This window comes from Apis laboriosa, unplaced genomic scaffold (assembly GCF_014066325.1).
Source record: "Apis laboriosa isolate Shangri-la unplaced genomic scaffold, ASM1406632v1 scaffold4_cov146, whole genome shotgun sequence".
Lineage (NCBI taxonomy): Eukaryota > Metazoa > Arthropoda > Insecta > Hymenoptera > Apidae > Apis > Apis laboriosa.
In genome coordinates, this window is record NW_025223501.1 from 1,142,111 (window position 1) to 1,158,450 (window position 16,340).

Below are 16,340 nucleotides of genomic sequence, written 5' to 3' on the forward strand. Positions count from 1 at the left end.
AAATATTATTCGTTGATTTTATTGAATGTACATATTCATGTGTATATATATTATATACATATATTATTTTAATAATATCGGCATTCTCATATTACAATTCTTATTTTCAGAGCCATACTAAGTACAATAAAATCTAATTCAGTCTTTCTTATCAAGACTTATGACCTCGAATTTTTTTTGTTTGTTTGTACTTCAAAATTTGAATATTAAATAAATTTTTAAGAAAAAAAAAAGTTATTTATGGAAATATTTTAGAGCACAATATTAAATTTTTAAATATCAGAAAATATATGTAAATTAAAAATTACAATTTCTCTCATTTTCCACTGGTCATTGAAATCATCAATTATTAAACAGAAAAAATTCAAATTTTTTAGTACCATTTTTACCAAATTGCAAATCTCAAATTGCAAAGTTCTGATTTATTCGATTTGTCACGAATACAAAAATAGGACTTATCAAAAATGTTTTAGACTAGTTTTCAAAAAACCTGAGCTATCGAATTATCATCTTAGAAAACGGTACTAACGAAGAAATACAAATAATTCGTTAATAACATTAAGCCAAAAAGAATAAAAAGCTATATTACATTTTTTATCATCGTATGGCATTAGACTGCAAACATAATCAAACTTATAAATATTATGAATATCTTTCAGTAACAAAAAATTATTGATTTTTTCTTATGTACGTGTATATATGTGATATAATTTATTTTTTAACATTTTCTCTTCTTCAACGAATAATTATTTTGAACAACAACAAACGCACTTCAATATAATATTTCTCTAAGTGCACAGTATTTATAGATAGATATTATTGATTCCAAAAACAGGATAGTAACTATAAATAGTTTTCAAACATTACAAAAAAGAAAGGAAATAACATTTTTGTTATATTGTTTTCATTTGGCGTAACAACGCACTCTCAAAATATACAAATAGTTATATTGATATTGATCTAAATTAATTTACATACATGATTCCTACATTATAATTTTATAGAATTGATTGATTGTATTCGATATATTCAATACAATGAAATTTTTTTCTTTTAATTTAATGTTATATATGAAATTGATATGCAATTTTTCATGCATTTTTAATTTTTTTATATTTTTTTCGTTGCAAAAGAAATTAATGTCAATATATATTTTAAAATAGAATTCTCACGTACAGAAAAATTAGATTTCAATCAATAATGCACAGATTTTGAGCATTTTATGGAAGAAGCGTTTTCGAAAATAAAATTTAATATGAAATACAAATTCTATGTAATGATGAACAACAACAATAATGATAATAATACATCTCCTTATACTAATAGAAATAAACATAACAATCGTTCACCTTCATCATCTTGTATTTATATAGATTTGTAATTATAATGATTATTTTCTATTTTTCTTTTTGTTAAAAGAAGTTGCAAAAAACAATGATCGCATTTTTTTAATAATCATTAAATTCAGAAATGTATTTAATGATATAGAAATGAATATAATGAATTCTTCAAGAGCAACTTATTTCTTATACTATATTTAACAATAATTTTTAATTAGTATAAGCATATTGCTCTAAAGAAATCACAATACTGCATAAAAATTAATAATGAAAAATGATTTCTATCATATCGAAACAAGGGAGATATGAATTTTAAATGTTTAAATTCAAATTAGAATATCAATATTATTGTATATAATAACCGATTAGTGAAAAATTAGATCTATTATAAGTTTTTAAAAATTAAAATCCATTTTTTCCCGTGTTTCGAAGATTTTCGGAAACAATTAAGACGCCTAAAATGAATTTCCCATGATACCTGTTATTACCAATGATAATGTCAATGATTCCATTAACCTGTTAACTAGAAAAAAACAATATCATCAATATTTTTGACTTAAATTTAATTAGTTTAATCATAAAATATACGTTATCAAATTTTAATTTTCAAAAGATAAATCAAATTAATTTGTCTTGAATCAGATTTACTAAAAATAATATAAGTTATTTGTGCAAATTTGTCAAATTATCAAACCATCAAATTAACAAACCAGTTAACAGATTAATAGTAACGAGAAGCTGACATAATCTTACTTTTGGAGCATTCTGAGTCTACGTAATTGACTCATTTAATCCAGCTTCACGATCCTCGCCTCCGTGTATGTGTGTGTGAATGTGTCGACGAAGGTACAGACAGACAGTTTAGGCTGTTCCTCGCGTACGTAGGTACGCTACCTGAAAGGAGGAAGGACTACTTTTTGCTACACTTATAGAGCACACAGCAGCGTACAACGTGCTGTGATACCTATTTTGCTACCTTCGACATGTTCGATTGGACCTGGCCGGCCGGCATGGCCCCAAACTCGGAAATGCGTTCTCTCCCGGCGTATGGACTCTCTCTTGGACGGCGTTGTTGTTCTTATGGTTCATTTTCTTTTTTTCAAAACAGATGCAATTTCAAGACTCGCCGCAGCATGCGAGCTATTTGGCCCTTTACTCAGGGGCCGTGAGTAAGTCCTAGGCCAATTCTCGTTTACTCTTTGGATCTGTATAGAACTTGGACTCGCTTTCATTGTTTATGCTTAAAGATCGTTCGTGAAAGTGCTTGCTTAGCAAATATACCACTGCTTCATACGTAGCCATAATAATTGCTGTATTTGGAATTTGTCTAATTAGATGAGTACCAAGACCACGATATAGACCATGAAATCCTTCTTCAGCGTAGACTGTGCTCAATGTTTGCCAGAAAGTTTGGTATTTCGTACCTTCCTCTCTAAGTCTCGTCCTTGCTACTTCTGAAACAATAAAAATAATTTTAATTAATATAATTTAATTTAATTATGTCAAAATTATTATGACAAGTGAAATTATTGATTTTTGATTAGAATTATTTTAAAGAAATTAAAATTTGAAAATATAAAGAACATAGTGTCGCTAAATAATAAAATTCTTCTCTTAAAAAAGAAGTTATTTCTCCAATCAATTCTTTTCTTTTTTTGATACATTAGTCATTCATATGCGTAATGGAGATGAGTCGTACTAGTGTGCAGGATGTTTGCAAGAATTATAAAGATTTTTGCAAGTAAAGAAGTTTGTGCAAACTGATGCTTTACTCTTGAACCACAGCCAACTCGCTGAGCAATGCCTTAAAAATAGAGCTTAATTGAAGTAGGAAGCAGAAGCCTTGCATTTTGTGATGGCAAAATTGCACAATACAGCCAACCTTACCATGGGGGTAAGCGATGGTGGAGGCAATCGTTTTTGAGAACGAGCCAGCCGCCATGAACTCTAAGAAATCGCGCAATGTTTTTCGATCTGCATTGGGAGCCTTGTATGTTGCTAAAGAGGCCTTCACAGCCTCGTAGATCACAAAATGTATCACAGTCTCGCTTATTCCTATGTAGGAGGCCATAATGCCTTTGTAGAATCCCAGGATACCCTGAAAAAATAACATATAATTTTAATTTGAATTCTATCAATCATTCAAATTGTAACCCTAGATTCCTATGAAAGGATTATAATATTGTTTAATGTCACTAATTGTTAGTTTTGAATAATTCAAAACATCCAACCTACCAAGCTATAATTGAATGATGAAATAATAATTATTTAAATAATAATCTAAAATAATGAATTTGAATGAAAACATGATATTCTTAATACATATATATAATCATATTTTATGATAAATTTGATAAAATAAAATTTTTGTTTTATTATACGCAAGAAATTAAAAAAAATCAGAGTATCACAAATTTAAAAGAAGATATCGATCAAAATATGTATTCGTAATACATATTTTGTTGACAAAAGATTAAGATATGCTTGCCTCCAACAAAGAAATTATCTGAAAAATATATATGGGATATATTTTCAGAGATAAGACATTAAATTTCAAGAATATGCGATATACTGATACAATTTATTATCAAATTATCGCATTGACTTCTCTTAGTAAATACTCATTTATTTTACTTTTGGATTCGCAAACATGCGATAATAAAAGTTTCCGTGATTTAAAACTTATCACTGAATTTATAATAAAAAAAAATTACGATATTGTAATAATTAATTTCTGTACGATAAATATTTCTCAAAATATTGATTTTTTTTATTTGAATGAACAATCCTCTGATTTTCATAAACAATACAGATGAAAATAAGAGTCACAAATAGATGTGATTAAACAATATAAGTGAAAATGAATATAAACATTGGAATGAAAAAAAAAATTATAATGAATGAAAGGTTTTTCTGCAAAAAATTTAATACCTAATAAATCTTATCGCCGTATATATACGCATGTTATGTAATTATATTAATATAATTATTTAAAAATTAATTATAAATTTTGCTATGTAATTCTCTTTTTTCCTTTTTAACTATAATAACTATTTAACTATGTTATATTTAATTTTGCAACTATTATTTACAAGAATTATTTTCTTATTTATTTAAATGAAAAATTAGAAAAATTTGAATTCTACTAAAAATGATAGTAATTTAAATTCATAAATAATTAATAAATATTTGAATTATTTGTTAAAATATATCTCTTATATTTTATTATTTTATCCTATTTTTATATAATATTCTCAATTTCATTGTATTATTTTATCCTATTTTTATATAGTATCTTAATTTCATTCTATTATTTTATTCTATTTTTATATAGTAAAGAAAAACAAAATTAATGTAACCAAGGCACAATTACAAATGTGACAAAATGACGTACAATAATTCAACAAATCAACCGTGAAGAACGATGTTGTTTTCTCATCCACGAGATATTTTCGGCACATTTTGACTATTTGTAGATTGCAGAGACAATTTTAAATCTGGCTCTGCTGCAATTGCGATGCAAATGTCTGAAGAACGTAATCGAATAATAATAAAGAAAAATCTCAATTCGATAACTTAAATAAATTTTATCTATCTTAATAGTTATCCAAAGAATCATTATCCAAATTGTTCAAAGATTAAGAATTATATAAAAATTGTAATTTTATTATTTTGTATGAAATTATATAAAAATTATAGATGTGAATATTTTAATGCACAGTTTCTATATATGTACGATTGTAAAAATATCCTTGGCTGCCAGATTGGCTTGTTCATTGTACATCACAACAATTACAACATTGAATATTGACTTTTGATTGACAAAAGTTCCAAACTTTGTTCTTTTTTAAACTATAAACGATAGTCAGATTTATCAATAAAAAAATTCTCAAAAAATTCTTAAATTAATAATTGAATTATAAAAAAATAAAAAAATAAAAAAAATATTTCGACATTCACTCTATTCTATTTATATTTGTGATCAAACTTTTTCATCCTTATTCTCTCTCAGTTTCAAAAAGGAACTATATCCTCAAACATATTCTGTTTCCTAAAATCAAAATAAGTTCATATAAATATTTTACTATCTAGGATTACAATTTAATCTTATCTCCAGAATATTGTATAAACTACCTAATCAGGTGAATTGATGATTACATATAAAATTCAAAATAATTCAAAATATAACAAAATCTATTTTACTATATAGCTATATATTATACTATATAGCTGTATACCAGCATGTTTAACTTTAAGAGTAGAAAAACTTTCCAATGATATGCTACTGATCATATGCAATGATATAATGGATTAAAAAAATCTTCCAAGATGTTCCAATATGGCATGTTTCATGGAACGAAGAGTTTCTTTCCTCAAAACAGGATTTTCGTACCGATTGTCGATATATCCTTTGCATACATTCCATCGCAGTGATTTTGTTGGTTCGATGGTCCAGTTGCAGCCTGGTCTTCACGAACCAAATAGGATTTGTCAATGTGCATGCGACGAAACCTGAAAAATGAATCTATGTGTTTTTAATCCAAGTAATATGTGAAGGAAAAAGGGAGGGATTGTGTGTGTAGCGTACTGCGACTGTCTGAGCTCTCTCGTCAATTTACTGGTTTTCTAAAGTTGTTTCCGAAAGATGATTTTTGAAGAATCAGATTGACGACTTATCTACCTAAGAAAAATTAATAAAGCTAAGTTAAAAAAATTAAAAATATTTTATATTCCTACTATTAAAAATAACGAAATTTAAAATTGCAATAATTTACATGTTTACAGTATTCTATCAAAAATATGATAGTTGGTTTGAATGTTATGTTTACATTGAAATCTCGAATACTATAAAAACTTTACTAATTAATAAAAAATTCTTGTTTACAAAAAATAAAGCAGTTATAACCATCATTATAACTGATGATTTAACCTTGTACCAACAAATTGTAATTCAATAAGAGTTGCGCCACCAATCTAACAAACAATAAACAGATTCGAGCCAAGAAACCGATTGGTCGAATTCTTTTTCGCGATTCCAAATCTAGTTAACTGTTGGCAAAAATTCTCTGATTGATCCTCCGATTTCTGTAAACATGCCAACTTCTAAATTTATCGTAGTTACCAGACAATCTTGTTGTCAACTAAAATCAACAAAACAAAACTGGATGAAGTCAGAAACAAATTTATATATTCGATATTCATAATTCTTGTTGATGAATAAATGAAGTTATATTCAATTCATATATTTCTAATTTATCTGAAATTAGAAACACGATATAGAAAACTATATTGATTACAGAGATGCCACAAATTAGAAAAGGCGACAAATTACCTAATATAATTTTGTACGAAGCCGTACCGGAAAATGAAATCAATATTTTAGATCTAGTGTCTAATAAGAAAGCTATTATTTTTGGAATTCCTGGAGCATATGTTCCCGGATGTTCTAGAGTCCATTTGAAGGGATTTATTGAAAAGTAAAAATCATTAATTATTTTTTTAAACTTTGTGAAGACTTTTAGAAGAATATAGAGAAAATATTTAAAAATTTTAAATTAAATATGTAATATCAATGATATAATTTAATTTTGGAATGCATAAAAATTGCTTTCATAACCTATTTTTGAATTGGATGATTTAGATCAACAGACCTGAAATGCATGGGCTTTCAAGAAATAATCTGCGTGTCCGTGAATGATCCGTTTGTGATGTCTGCTTGGGGAGATGCCAAAGGAGCAACTGATAAAGTAATAGCAACAATTATAGAAATTTTTAAAAAATTTCTAGAATTATCTTCAAAACAAAAAAAAATCGATTGTTTTTATTTAATAAAGTTAACTAGTAACAAATATAATACATATATAATACAAAATTAATTTAGGTGAGAATGTTAGCAGATCCTATGGGATCTTACACCACAGCTATTGGAATGGATGTAGACATTCCAGAATTGGGAGGAAGAAGAAGTAGAAGATACTCAATGGCTACCGTAAATGGTATTGTAAAGGAATTATTTATAGATGCACCTAACGTAAAGTTTATATGTTTACAGACAGAAGATTTACCTACATATTGTACTTGATTATTTTATTAAAATAAATATGTTTAATTTTTAGATTGATGAAAAATTTTAAATGATCCATTTAAGTATAAGATCCATAAGTATTATACATCACCATAATGAAATTACACATGCATTCAAGGTTAATATAAATGAACAAATGGCAATTATAAGAATTGTCATTGGTTACTAAAATAGACTTTGAACGAGCGTAGCGCATATTGTGTGGGCGGTATGCGTGTACTTCAATGAAGCACGCAAATGGTTTCCCACGTGGGGTACTCGTACACGTCGTTGTAAATGCAACGTGATTCTATCGTAAACACGTTTCATTTATTTTTATCCCACAACATTACAAATCAATAAGATTACGAACGATGAGTATTCGTTACTTCCGTAAATTATTATAGATTTATCTTATCGTAGTAGTATACATGTATATCATGTTGATTTATAAAAAAATAAAATTCTTGCTACGCAATAATTCATCCTCACCTTTATTTCAGTTATATATTTAACATAGATATATAAATAAAATGTACATTTGCAGTGAAATTTATTTTTATTTATTGAATATTTTCTATTAATTAATATTTATGTATTTCAAACAATTAATTATTTCAGAAAATATTAATTTTTAAATAATTTTAAATTGATGACCTGATTTATGAATTCCTGAGTTTATCATTCTTTCGAGCGGATTTAATAAACGGATTCTTAAGTTCAACAGGAACCTGGTGGAGGTATTGACTGTTTCTGTTTGACCTACCTCACTGTGGAAACACTAGAACCGCAGTATATCGATTCCAAGCAAAGGATTCCACGATGACACACTTTAAATCTGCCTCTTAGATTTAAAGATAAAAATATTAATATTAATTTTTCAGAATATCATTATAATAATAGAAATAATAGATTGATATATATTAATTCTGTAATATTTTTAAATTCAAAATTCCAGTATTCAATATATTTCAAATATAATCTCAAATATATCTATTTCATATATCTCAAATATAATCTTTCATATATCTCATATATCTCAAATATAATTGCGACACCACATTGTATGTTTCAAATATTTCTTTAATCTCAATATTATGATTATATATTTTTAATATTTGAAATATCCAAATCTTTGATATTTTTTATTTAAATGCTTAAATAATAGATAATAGATAGATTAATATTAGTATTTTGAAATTTAAAGAATGCGTATGAAATACTTGCGTAATTTTATAAATGTTCACAAGCAATGCACTAGTGATAAACATTGTATATTGTTTATGAATTAAGTCAATACGATGAAATATTTATTGTGAATAAACAATCATATTTTTAATTTACAAATTATTTTTGCTTTTCATTTTAAAATAAATATTGTGAAAAATCCCTGTAAAATAATTTAACCATAATTCGAAATTTTTCGCAATCATTTTTGCTAAAAATTTTCATATTGTATAATTTAAAAATAAATTTACATATATGAAAAATATCAAAAGAATTTATTCAAAAAATATTATTCTTATTTCAAAAAATAGCAAAGAATAAATTGAAAATGAAAAAAGACTGAAAATTGAAGTGAGAAAACAATGCTTTCATTAATCAAGTAGAAGTGATTTTTCATTGAACTCCATTGAAAAGATCCAAGAATCTTTATAGCAGTCTTCTATTTTCAAACATATAATTTCAATGATAATTCTTGTTGATTATTTATAAGCAATGAAATAAACAACTTAAAAACTTGGTTTTCTTCAATGATGATTTATTGTAAAATAGTTGATCTTTATTATTAGATTTGATTAAATTATAATTAAATTTCCGCTGCAATTATTGAAACAGTAAACATAATTTATTTTATGGAAAAAAAGTATAAAATGAGAAAAAATATAATTTAATTTTATATAAAATATAAATTAAAATAATATGAAATATTAAATATAAAAAAGTTGCAAATAAAAAATATTTAATTCAATATATAATAATAATAATTATTATTATTATTGTTATTAGTCTAATCAGGCAGTGGTTAAAAACATTTCTTTTTTTATCTTTCATTCATAAAATTGTATAATAAAATCGTGAACTAAAGACATATTGTTTTCAAAAGATTCAGATGAAAATAACACGCAGAAGATATTAATCTCTTATATGTTTCTTGCTGCATACAACGTTGATGTAAGTATAAATAAGCCATAATTGTCCTAATAGCGAGTGTCTCAAGGTTAGTGGTACTTGAATACAATTCTACGTATAAAATAGATCTTCAAGAATTGAGAATAATAGGATCTTTTGCATAGTTGAAAGCAAAATTAAAATGAGAATGATTTAAAATTTTGAAGAAATGTAAAATATTCACTTTTTGAGAATAATATACAATAAGAAAATAAGCTCCATAATTTTAAATCGTTAATATATTGTTAAACTTCTCATTTAACAAAATCCTATTTATTAAAATAATTTAAATGACAAAAAATAGATTTGTTTAATCTAAACAAAATAATATTGTAAAGAAATATTATATCATATCATATTATATAATATAATATTAATGTTTCTTAGAAAGGAAAATTAAAATTAAGATAATAGAGAGTTTAAAGAATAAAATACCGTTTTCAAATTGTGAGAAAAAGTAGGTCACTAGTCAAGATAACCAAAAAGCCGTTGGACAACTACATGATCGAACATGTTTAATCTAAAGAAAGAAAGAAAGAAGAAATGTGGACCACTTGATGTGATCAATCGAAATATATTTTAGTGTATTTTATTTTTTTTTGATCTATTTAAATTATTTTTCTTTAGAATTAATGTCTAGATCATTTCTTTACATATTACTGACCTCATACAATGCGTTTATTGAATGCTTCGAATATTTAAGAGCACCCCTGCAGAGAAATCAGTATCTACAATAATATGCAATATACGTATATATAATCCAGAGGTTGAAGTTCAGCCCTCTTCTGATAAGCACTATCCATTTAACAGACTATGTAAACACTTCAATTAATTTGAATTACATATACATCATAATCTCTGAGAACTAAAAAAAAAAAACCGCTCGATACATCATTCAATATCAAACAAGCAATTTTCATTAAGACAGTTAATTTTTCATTACGTAAAAATTTATAAAATAAATTAACGATAAAAACACCAGTGGAAATGTTACAAGGAATTTTAAATACAAATTAATATAAGTATTTTTAATATGATATTTAAATGTATGCAAATTATTAAAAATACAGAATCAAATTAAATCAAGTTAATCAAGTTAAATTGAGTTATCATATTACAAAAGATCAGAAATAATGAAGATTAAAAATATTTGTGGCAATCCATTCAACCAGATAACAGCGAATGACACGAGATGTGACCCTACTAAGTTCCTTATCAATGGTCAATTTGATTGTTCCGGGAGAAAAGAAACGAACAACGCTATTCAGCGCTTTGACTAAATAATGCTTTGCTTAGATCTTTATATATTTATGTATTGTCTTTTCATAGTCCATATTCAATAATGTTATGTTCAATAGTACAATTTTATATTGTACTTATTTTTTTAATTTTCGTTAATCATCAGAAAGTTTTTTAATTCATATTAAATCAATAATAATTGTTAATTTAAATAATATTAAATATTTGAAAAATATAATATAATTGAAAAAATATAATGTAATTGATTTTATTTGCATTGATATAGTAATATTTTTATACTTTATGTATTAAATTAACATTCATATAATCACTTTTACACAATAAACATTAGTATATTTTTCTATTATTTCTTTTGCTTCTTTACTTTAAGAGACACACGTCATACCATAGCAGTGGCTAAAATTATTCACATTCAAATGCGGTACAAGAACCGATGAAAATACGAGTTTAATCGATAAAAGCGGAAGTAAAATGTTCGACTTACCGGCGCAGAATGCGGAGAATACGTGTACAAGAGCGGTATCCGGGGCAAAGATCGCGTTAAATGCGACTTTGCTTTTTGAGTAGGCGCAGAAATAGATTGCTCTGGATGGTGCAACACCTACAAGGTTAGGACCCAATCCTTTGAACAGGGCACGAATACCCTCGTTTTGAACGATATATCTGATACATTGATATACACCTGGCGCAGAATGACTGTGAGGAGAAGAACCTCCTGAAGAAGCAAACGCGCCAAAGTGAGAGAGAGCAATCAAAGCATGCCTGAAACACAAACAAATTATTGTAAAAATTAAGTTCAATTAATTTTAATTTTATTTCATTATATATAATTATCATTTTTTTATTTTATAATTATTAAAAATTATAAAAAATTGATATAAAAGATTTACAAATTATAATTAAAATATTGCATACTTTAAAGTATATATTGATTATTGTACATGAGATATATGAATATATGAGATTATTTGAACTAAATAAAAGCTTCAAAGTAATCATTTAAAACTCTGTATTGTAATAAACTTTAATTAATAGCTAAAACAAAAAATAAAGTTAATGTAAAAATAGATTTTATAATTTTTAATCGAGAAGAATAGCTAAGATTTCTAGAATCGACAATGGAAGGTAAGCGCTTCGTTAAAACTTTATTTTTAACCAGCTATGTCATGAATACGGGAATTAGTTGAGAATCAATGTTGGATTCTGAGATTTCAGAAATATATTTGAATATTATATATATCATAATATTTATTTATCATCATATACTATATATCAAATAAGTAAAAAATTACCTCGTATAGCCACCAGTGCAAAGCCTTCTCCTCTGTTCCGGTTTTGGAAAACTTTTACATGTGACATGACCGGAAGTAAGTTCCTTGTTCACCGGAGGTGGATAAAATCCAGAAGAAGAAGATTGTAAACGTGTTTTAACCACTTCTAAGGGACAAGTAACTATAGCACCAGTAGTTCCAGCCACTCTATAAAACACAAAATACATCCAATGTGAGAATCTTCTTCAAAAAATTGAATTTTTTACTTAATCGATTAAAAAATTACTATTATATATTTGAAGATTAATTTTATCAAAAATCGATAAAAGATTCCGATAATAGATATTTTAAATGTTAAGATTTAAAATAAAACATAACAAAATAAAATGAACAAATCATATAAAGAAAAACTTACATTATTTGATATGCTATTCAATATGATTAATTATTTAATAATTAATAATTAAGCAATATCTAAAATTTGGTTAGACATAAAAAGAAATTTTTTTAAATTTTAAATGGTATAAAATATTTTAATTCAATATATTCTTTTTAAAATTAAAAATTATCGCTTATTTTGATAAATTATGTTCAAATTTTTAAAAACATATTTGCATTGTTCACACATCAGGATAAATTTTATTCTTAGAATAAAAAATATAAATAAACATATTATCTTTTTCATTACAAATAAATAATATTTTTTTCAATAGTTTTCATAATAAAGTAAATGAATTTTGTTAATCATTAAAATTTCGAAACATATAATTAATTAAAAATTTAAAATATTTAAAAAAAATATTAATTCTTTAACATTATATTCTAAAAATTTTTTATGCTTAATGTTTCAAAGAATAAATATATATAAAAAATGCAAAAATGCAATTTAAAAAGAAATGTATTTGCATTATTTATGCGTATCATTGCACTTACGAAAAAATGATGTAGTGACGTAGTAAAAAAATAGACATTTTTATACTAATCTATTTTTCTCTTGTATACATACCTATATAATACTAGAATGTTATTAATTTATCAAATTAATAATTTGAATATTATACACTAAATAAAAAATAATATATTTTTTTATGATATAAAAATTCTTTCAATAGATAATCAAACTTGGTTACGATAAAATCTAATCGATTTATGTACGTTTCAGAAACGACGAAGAAACTCGTATATTATACATTCATTATGAAAACATATATCTTCCTGTTGGAAAGCCGGTTATGGCGCGTATTATACGATATATGATATTATTTCGATTTATATAAAGTTATCGATCATCGAAGATTGAATAATCGAAGTAATAATGAAAAATTATCACTGACATAAGTCAAAAATACATCGCAGTTTCTAAATTGGGACGATAAGTTATATACATGCAACATACGCACGAAAGCTGTAAGAATGATGTAACACATGAACCGGTAACTATGTCGCAGTATTAAACACTAGAATTCACCTATGTTATGATACTATAAAATTTTTTTAGAAAATATATTTATTGTATAATATTTTTATAAATTAGAAGCATTATGCAAAATGCAGATTTATTAATGAATCATTTTGATATTTCGATCAAAATCACCGACATAAATTTATGACGCACATTTTTTAATCTGATTATTTTAATAAATATAAATTGCAATTAATCAAAAATTTAATAAAATAAAAAAAAAATAAGAAACCCACCCTCCAGCAATGAGATGTATCGCGGTATCGCGATCCAACATTCTTCCACTCGACCCTGTTATCCTGGGAGCATGAACTTTAAGAAGAAACAAAACTAAAAATCACAGATTCACACGCGTGAAATACACAAAACCTACATTCAATCGCAATGCTTTACTTTTTCGACAGTATAACTCGATTCTTCTTTTGAAAATCGAATTGTATGAGAAAACACAAATAACGAATATCACCTTCACCTTCAAGAACTCGACAACAACTGGTCGCATTGATCGTAATCGTAACAAGTAACAAACGTACGGCGCACCGCACGCCATAGACTAATTCAAGACTAGAGAAGTCGCAGCATTTCGACAATCGGTACAAGAGCGGGAAATTGATTATGATTTTAAATATTATTAAACAAAATATTTGCAAGGAATTTAAATAGAAGGGAAAATAGAATATTAGGGAAATTTGAACAAAACATACACGTATTTTAGAAAAGGATTAAATAAATATAATACTGAATCTTACATTGAAATAAATTCAATTACAATAAAAAAACTAAAAAACGAATTTAAAAATTTTGGAGCAAATACCTTTTAGAATTCCAAATGTTGCAATACTTGAGATACATCTTCAGTGTTATCTTCTTTTTCTCTTTTAAGAGCTAAATGCATAGCTCTTAAAAATCGTGTTAAAGTACACTTTTTTGTTCTTAAATAAAAAGCATGAGCTAAAAACGGTATTTTTCTTAAAATACGTCCACTAAAACCCAAACTTTCTTGACTTAATTCCATCAACTTAAGACTATTTTTTGTTTGAAATGTTTCTTCATAGCCCATTCTTTTTAAATATGATAAATCATATATTTCTTCTGGTTCCATTAGTTTTGTCTGAAATAAATAAACATATATTTTATAATATGTTTTATAAAATACAAAAAGAATATTTTTTTACCCTCATTAATTCTTTCAGACATGAAGTATATATTTTGTATATAGCTTGATGCGTAGGATGTCCAATATATTGTTTTATATCTGCTCTATCAATAAATGCTAAATCAATAGCTTCTGATAAATTACTAGTCGTTAAAATCAAAACATTTGGATATTGTTTTATTTGATCTAGTTGTGTTAATAAAGCATTTACTACTCTTATAGAATCAGTAGGTTCCATTCCATTACTACAAGACTTCCGAGCGTGCGCTAAAGATTCCACTTCGTCAATTAAAATGCAAACTAATGCGTGCGAATTTTCTAGAAGATTTTTTATTTCATTGAATAGTTTCATAACTAATTTACCACTCTGTAAATAATATTAATTTTTTTAATTTTATTATTATTTAATTCAATATTTTTTCTAATATTACCTCTGAAAACCATTTTGAAAATAAACTATGACTATTTATTTCAATGAATTCTGCATGAGTAAATCTTTTGCCTAAACGAATAATAATTTTTTGAGCAAGAGCTTTGCATAAACTAGTTTTTCCTGTGCCTGGTGGTCCATGTAATAACACTACTTTATTCCAACTTATAATGTTTGTATCAACACTATGGTCTGCAAATATCATTGCTGTTTCTACAAAATGAAGTAGCTAAAAAAATATACAGATTTTTAAATTTCTCACTGATAATTAATATATAATTATAATTATAATTAATAAAGAATAAATTAATTAAAATAATATTATAAAACATTAATATTTTATAATCATAATTATAATTTAAAAGATTCAATATTTTCAACTAACATAATCTTTTATGCTAGAATCAAAATAAAGACTTTCCCATAGATAATGAAATTCTTTTGTTGGTAATATCCAATGAGAAGAAACTGCAAGATCTTCTCCATCATTTTCCATTGTTTCTGTAGCTGCAGATTCTGTAGTTAACCTATATACATGAAACTTTAGAGTAGCATTTTGTATTTTCATATGACTTCTCTGTAACAATAAATTTTATATTGCTAATATATTTTGTACAATTAAATTTACTTTTGAATTATTACCTCTCCATGACTAGACGTACATATTATGGAATCAATATGAGTCTGTAAAATGCAATTTTTTAAATCCTTTGCATAAATAATAGTGTTTAACATAATATCCTCTAATGTATTTATTTCAGCATATATTAAATTTTCTATTTTTTCAATAGAAAGTGTGCTGAAAATTAAATATTTTAAATTATAATAAATCATATAAAAAATATTAAAAATTTGTTATAAAATATTAAATTATAACTTATTAAATAATAGAAAAATTAGATTTTAATTCGATTGAAAATTTGAGACAAATTATTATTTAAAAAAACTATATATAATTTGTAATACCTATCAATATTTTGACAGATTTCCACGTGCAAAACTTCGGATGCTTCCATTTTAATTCAATTTTCTGAACTTTAATATATTTTTAAAACCAAAAACTGATTTAAAACTTTTCTTATATCGATATATAACAATTTTAAGAAGAATATGAAATTGTGTATTTTGGAACATTCAAGAATTTAAAATACAATTTGAAATTAATTACGCAAGTGTTTTTAATAA

At 25.3% G+C, this 16,340-nt stretch overlaps 3 protein-coding genes across 8 annotated transcripts; 1 reads left to right on the forward strand and 2 right to left on the reverse strand.

The window, feature by feature from the left end:
- Positions 1-3: 3 nt before the first annotated feature.
- Positions 4-14,053, reverse strand: LOC122717294 (mitochondrial carrier protein Rim2). 6 transcript variants are annotated; one of them, XR_006347193.1, is made up of 8 exons: positions 13,806-14,041; positions 12,129-12,314; positions 11,321-11,598; positions 5,734-5,852; positions 3,228-3,438; positions 3,040-3,144; positions 2,317-2,794; positions 4-2,234 (listed from the first exon to the last, which is right to left on the reverse strand). XR_006347193.1 is itself a non-coding variant. In XM_043941226.1 (8 exons), exons 2-8 carry the CDS (start codon positions 13,844-13,846, stop codon positions 2,517-2,519), a joined length of 1,218 nt encoding a protein of 405 aa, XP_043797161.1. In that variant the 5' UTR covers positions 13,847-13,881; positions 13,943-14,053; the 3' UTR covers positions 4-2,516. The 6 variants fall into 6 exon arrangements, 5 of the variants coding, with proteins under 5 accessions (XP_043797161.1, XP_043797162.1, XP_043797159.1 ...); XM_043941226.1 differs by having other exon boundaries at positions 4-2,794; positions 13,806-13,881; positions 13,943-14,053; XM_043941227.1 differs by having other exon boundaries at positions 4-2,794; positions 13,806-13,881; positions 13,963-14,027.
- Positions 6,034-8,354, forward strand: LOC122717295 (peroxiredoxin-5, mitochondrial-like). Its single transcript, XM_043941230.1, has 3 exons — positions 6,034-6,817; positions 6,982-7,087; positions 7,222-8,354. Exons 1-3 carry the CDS (start codon positions 6,642-6,644, stop codon positions 7,420-7,422), a joined length of 483 nt encoding a protein of 160 aa, XP_043797165.1. The 5' UTR covers positions 6,034-6,641; the 3' UTR covers positions 7,423-8,354.
- Positions 14,054-14,319: 266 nt separating the features above from the next.
- Positions 14,320-16,288, reverse strand: LOC122717182 (pachytene checkpoint protein 2 homolog). The gene is made up of 6 exons (XM_043941004.1): positions 16,122-16,288; positions 15,798-15,954; positions 15,541-15,732; positions 15,157-15,384; positions 14,745-15,092; positions 14,320-14,680 (listed from the first exon to the last, which is right to left on the reverse strand). The coding sequence occupies exons 1-6, from the start codon at positions 16,169-16,171 to the stop codon at positions 14,387-14,389; spliced, it is 1,269 nt and encodes a 422-aa protein (XP_043796939.1). The 5' UTR covers positions 16,172-16,288; the 3' UTR covers positions 14,320-14,386.
- Between the last annotated feature and the right edge of the window lie 52 nt (positions 16,289-16,340).